The 5,828-nt window shown below is 32.1% G+C and overlaps 1 protein-coding gene across 1 annotated transcript in view; it reads right to left on the bottom strand.

Annotated features, from left to right (window-relative positions):
* The window catches only part of LOC145684802 (uncharacterized), a 13,346-nt gene extending 11,651 nt beyond the window's left edge, over positions 1-1,695 (bottom strand). Inside the window, exons 1-2 of the mRNA XM_081757171.1 lie at positions 1,588-1,695; positions 221-325 (exon numbers count right to left, since the gene is read on the bottom strand). Of these exons, the coding sequence (XP_081613297.1) occupies positions 221-325; positions 1,588-1,608 (126 nt within the window). The 5' untranslated portion in view covers positions 1,609-1,695. The remainder of the gene's footprint in view (positions 1-220; positions 326-1,587) is intronic.
* Positions 1,696-5,828: the final 4,133 nt, after the last annotated feature.

Below are 5,828 nucleotides of genomic sequence, written 5' to 3' on the forward strand. Positions count from 1 at the left end.
GGCATGCATCCTTAGGTCTATCTCTGTGTTGTGTTGCTGAGTCGAATTTGTCTCCAGACTTAAAAGCAAATATTTCATTCACACCACCCTAATATATTACAAACCCTGAAGAAAATGTTTATGAAACACCTTAAAATTAAGAATGCTTCATTTTCTCTTAAAAATTGGGACAGATGTTTCAAGGAACTAATAGCAATAATAATTTCTAATTTCTACTTACGTCATAATCTTTAGCAACTTTAATCGTTGAAATATAAGGAGCTTTCAACAGATGACCCCCTTCACTTAAAGATAAGGCTGTAGCAACTGTGGCAACATATAAGACCTGAAATGAGAAATAACATACTTTAAGTGTAATTAAATTAAATTTTTAACTCTTAAAACAAACACTAACTAATTGGAATATAACTTCATATGAAAAAAAAACTAAATATATACTTTCTATCTTTTCAAGTTTCATAAATTCCTTATATTCATATATGCTACGGTTGTTGTTCTGCCTAGGTTTTCAACCCACTGTACACTATAGACTAAAATTGTATATTGAAGGCTCTTGTTCTTTATACTTAAGAGCCTATGTTTATTTTAGTTTGTATATTAACCGCCCCAAACTATATATCTATTTATCCAATAATTCAAGGATTTCGTTATACACAATATAGTGTTAATTTGCAAGCGATAGGCAATAGTATTATCATAGGCGACAGGGCAAATAGTGACATATACTAGTATTTACATGACTGTTTATTGTTAGAAATTACTCGTACTATAATGCACAGAATGGAGGACAAAGATATTTGCGCAGGATTAAAGGGAATGGGGGTGTTCGCCCATTTTTTAAAAAAATAAGTATCAAATTCCTTTGAAAAATCCACATATTATGTTTATTTTTTAAAAAAAATCTATGCGTAATACTACGTATCCATCGGGGTTCTGGGCTTAGTTCCTGGTGAGACGGACTGGAACTCAGAAAGCGTTACGGTGGTTTGAATTTACCTTAAACCATAGGTCCGCTCTCATATAGCATCGGTGCTGAAAGAGATTCTAAATTTCAACTCAATCCAACCAATCAATCAACTATATATCCATCATACCAACCAAACACACAAAGGGAATAATAATTTGGAATAATTATTGAGAAAATCATTGTAAGATAATAGTTGGCAAACACTGTTTCGCCAGAGCATATATTTTTCTAAATATAAATTTAAATTTTTGGAAGTACTTTCATGAAAATCAATATGCTTTTACCATTATCTATCATCATTGTCAAGGAGCGAATGATTCTTCTTCTCTTGTTTCTATCAAATGTTTCAAAACAAACCAGATAACCCTGCCTTACTTGCCAGGTTGATGTAAGGCTTGTAAGATATACTTTATTGCCAAAGTTTCTCAAAAATAGCTTATGTAAATTTGGATTCACAATCCGTAAATCTTTGTTGGTCATAATTTTGGTTTTGGGAAAAGTAACATCCTTAATGGGTCTACTAAACCCACTTTTCAGATGTTCTAAACCTATTTCATAATTTAGAAGCAATCTTTGATTGTGCTATTACGTAGAAATACTACCTATATTTTAAATTTTACCTGAAACTTCAAAAATGTCATCCACTTAATTTATGCACTGTCAATTCACACATCGCCATTTGCCAACAGGGTTCTCAAATGTCAGTTTAATTTTCTGACCAATGTTTCCATGGTTGTAGATACTATCATAACAACGTTAATTCAAAAAATAAAGTAATTTATTCTTAAAAATCACATTTAAAAAAAAAAATCAAGAAAACACTTACTGCTATCAGCCGTAAGAATTTGAAATTCGGTTTTTTAAATGTTTAATTTTAATTATGAATAACATTCACTGTCATTCTGAAATTTAATTTAATTTTCTACTGTAAGCAACAACATACTGGGTGCCTAAGAAGATCAAAGTCCCCGTCACCAAGAAACCTGAATAAACGCAAGAAGTAATCGTCTGAGAAAGAAATAGTAACAATTTAAAAATATATAAGACAAAGTCAACGTTTTCTATCCATTTTTATCTATTGGATTTGTAATTATTTGCTCTACAACCATACATTTAAAAGATACTCATGGCAATATAACTTTAATGTGGCTAAATGATACTATAAACTCCCTCACACACTGCTCAAGCTTACGAACTACTTAAACAACCAATTTAAGCATGTTTAAAACATTTGAAAGAATAATGTTTGAATTCTCACCAGAAATTAACTTTTCACTCCAAAGAAAACTAAGAAGAAAAATGATTAGCTTACTTTTGCGGTGCCCCTTATATTATCTTAATAACAAAAAAGTTAAACTCAAACTTTAGTTCTAAGGTACAAGTTTCATTCTATAAACCTAAAAATATCTGCAAATAAATTTCAAATGTTGTTTAGAAAATTTGGGTTTTGAATTTAATCCTTTAATATGATGAATAAAATATATATTTAAATGACTAATACAGATATATTAAATTGGTAGGTTATAGTCAAATCTATTCTCAATAAAACTACCCCTTAATATTTGAATTTGAGGTAACATTATCTTATTTCCTTCGTATAGCTTTGCCAAAAAGTAAGCATTTTTTTCTCTGTTACATAGTATCTCATAGTGCTGTTCTTAGGTGCATAGACTCTGAATCCTATCAGAAATCGAATTTTGATCCGGGGTGCGTAAGAAACATGATGTTAACTATTTGTTTGCAAAAGAATACTTAAGAATAAATTAGGGCTATATACAGAATTCAATATATATTATAAGAGAGGGATACAGCAGAAAACAAAGAATACTGCAATTATTTTCCACTAATAAGAATACTGCATTTTTTTTCACTAATAAGAAAATGAATCACCAGAATGTTTTCATTAAATATTTCTTTTTCACCAAAATACTTTTATTTTCCTGATTATTTACTGATATTTTCTTAAATGCCTATGGTAATTTGCTTGTTGATTTTATTCGATTTAGCGTCACTTTCGGTGCCGAAACTATATAAGACATGGGAGTACAGATTAAGGTTGAATCCCAACCACCTTAATGCGTTCAAATTTCCAGATTCTCTCGCCGGAATCGAACCTGGGTCTCCGCGCACTAAAAATGTACGTATTAGCCATTAGACCAGCGGTGAGGCAACGGTACTTTGCAGTAGTAGTAGAAGTATTTGGGATACTTGGTCTCATTTTTGTGTCCTGGGTCCCTGGCCAAGGGGTCAAGGTCTAGAAATACGTAGGGCCATCCCTCTAAATTTTGGCAATGAGTACACCCCTCGAAATGTCGGGAGAGGTACAAAGGACCACTTCTTAAATTTTTGAAACTGCCAAAGTTAAAAATTTGGGATGGCTTATAGCACCATAATATATATATCTCTGTAAGTTTGATGGTCCATCCCGTTCCCTATTTTGGGTATAAATTGCCACAATTTCAAAATTTGAAGGTTTTTGACTCAATTTATGCTTTTCGATGAGAATTTTTCACGTTATATGATTATATAGGTCAATTATCTTTCCTAAGACATTAACACACTCCTCTTTCTTGGCAGGAGTATTAACCCACACCTTAAATTTTAGAATTGTTAAAAATATGGTATATGTTCTCTAAGACTCGAATATATATTTCTGTAAATTTAGTTGGTCTTACGTGCTCTCTTTTATGGGTAAAAAATTGTCCAAAATTCAAAATTAAGATATTTTTGACCTATGATATCCTCTTTGATAATAATGCTTTATTGTAGTATATGCTTTTATAGATGAGAACAAGGTCAGTTTTCTCTTATAGAATATTGATACATTGTGCTCTCCTTTTAAAACTTAGGAGGGGTACATCGACCCACCTCTTAAATTTCGGAATTGTCAAGAAATATAATTTGATATTCTTCAGGACTCGAATATATAACTCTGTAAATTTGGTTTGTCTTGTTTGTTCCCATTTATAGGTACAAGTGTCAAAAATATATATTGTCAAAAGTAACGCTTTGTATTTGACAAAAATTTTTAATTCTGATGGGAAATTTTAATTAACATGAGACGGGAATTTTGAATGTTGTGTTTGATGTTCACTAAAACAGATTGTAACATATGATCATATAGTTTTGGTAATTTCCGAAATTTAAGGGTGGTCTTATGCACCCCTCCCGAAATTTGAAGGGGTAGGACAACGTTTCCATTGCTAAAATTTACAGAGGTAGTCCTAGGTAAGCCATTGAAGTACTAATTTTAATAATTGTATTATTCACCATTGATCAGAGAATTCTTTTATTTGCTAAGACCAATGACTTCGCAAAGGTTTCACAGCCACCTCAAAATCGTGTGTATTAGACACATTCCAGTATACTGCAGTTTTAAACGTTCACATGGCTTTTCATTAATACGCGTATATAAATAAATTGTAACTGACTTTGAGAATTTTTATTAGTTTTTATGTATGCTATGAACAGGTCTTTATGTGGAATGTTTGAGTTTATATCAAGTAACGAACAACGTATCACATTTTCCGTAATCTTTCACCAAAATAGTTTTATGAGCGTATGAACTTCCTGACAGCATGTGCATAAGTGCTACCTACGTTGTTCCAATGTTTACTATATTCTTCTTCGTCGTCGACTATATTTGCTCCTCGCAACCACTTATAAATAAGTAATGCTATACTTTATTATCTGGAGGGCCGCAGTGGTTCAGAAGTAGAGCATCCACCTCTGGTTCATTGGGTCCTTGGTTCGATCCCAGCTCCCTTCAAGTGAGTTTTGTGGTGGACAAACACCTGTGCTCGGGTTTTCTCGGCGTTCTCCCGTTTCTTCCCGCTTTCTTCATTCCACCATTGCATTCATTTTCGATAATCACCGTCTCCTTTTACCTAGCTGGAAGAACTGTTGGACATAAAACCTAAAGATTTCATTTCTTTTTTACTTTATTATCTCTCATAAGAATCATATCCATTAATAAGAATGAACATTTTGGGGGTATATTGACTCAGCCCTCAAAATTGGGAATTGTCAAATAATTGATACTTATTCTCTAGCACTCGACTATACTGGTATATTTATATAAATTTTTCGTTTAGTTTGTCCTCTTCTATGGGTAAAAATGTGTCAAAAAATCAAAATTTGGAGGTTTTCGACCTATTTTGCACTATTTGATGAGGTTATATTACGTTATATGATATAGTACAGGGATCTATTACTTTTTATGACATTTGAATAGGTTGACAAATACATCTTAAATTTCGTAAAGGATACATTGGTCACCCCTAAAATTTTGAAATTGTCAAAAAAAAAAAAAACAATGAATGTTCTCTAACAGTATGCTTTTGTAAATTTGGATGATATTGCTTGTCCCCTCCTATAGGTAAAAATGATAAAACATACATAAGTACAAGCAATAACCGTATTATCACGTTATTGGCTTAATTTATCAGACTTGATGAAGTTTTATCGTAGATGAGTACAGGGTCCATCCTTTTCAATACGACATACATATCATGATATAACCCTTTTAGATTCTGGAAGGGTACATAGAATAACCCCGTAAATTTGAGAATTGTCAACAAAATGCAATTGTTCTCTAGGATATAAATACACCTAACATTATACCATTCAGAAATTTGATTAGCTCTTCTAGTATCCATCGACGGATAAAAATATTACCAAAATGTACGTAACCAATACTTTTACCACATTGTCAGTTAAGATGAGTTTTCATGACAACATACAATCATATGAAAGAATACAGGGACCCATTTTCCTTCATGAGACAATGTTACCCTTGTTGCACCTTTTTAAATTTGTCAAGGATATAGGTGCGCCTTATCTTACAAGAGTGGTTTCTTGG

The sequence above is a fragment of the Thermobia domestica genome, chromosome 5, assembly GCF_964235325.1.
Source record: "Thermobia domestica chromosome 5, izTheDome1.hap1.1, whole genome shotgun sequence".
Taxonomy (NCBI): Eukaryota; Metazoa; Arthropoda; class Insecta; order Zygentoma; family Lepismatidae; genus Thermobia; species Thermobia domestica.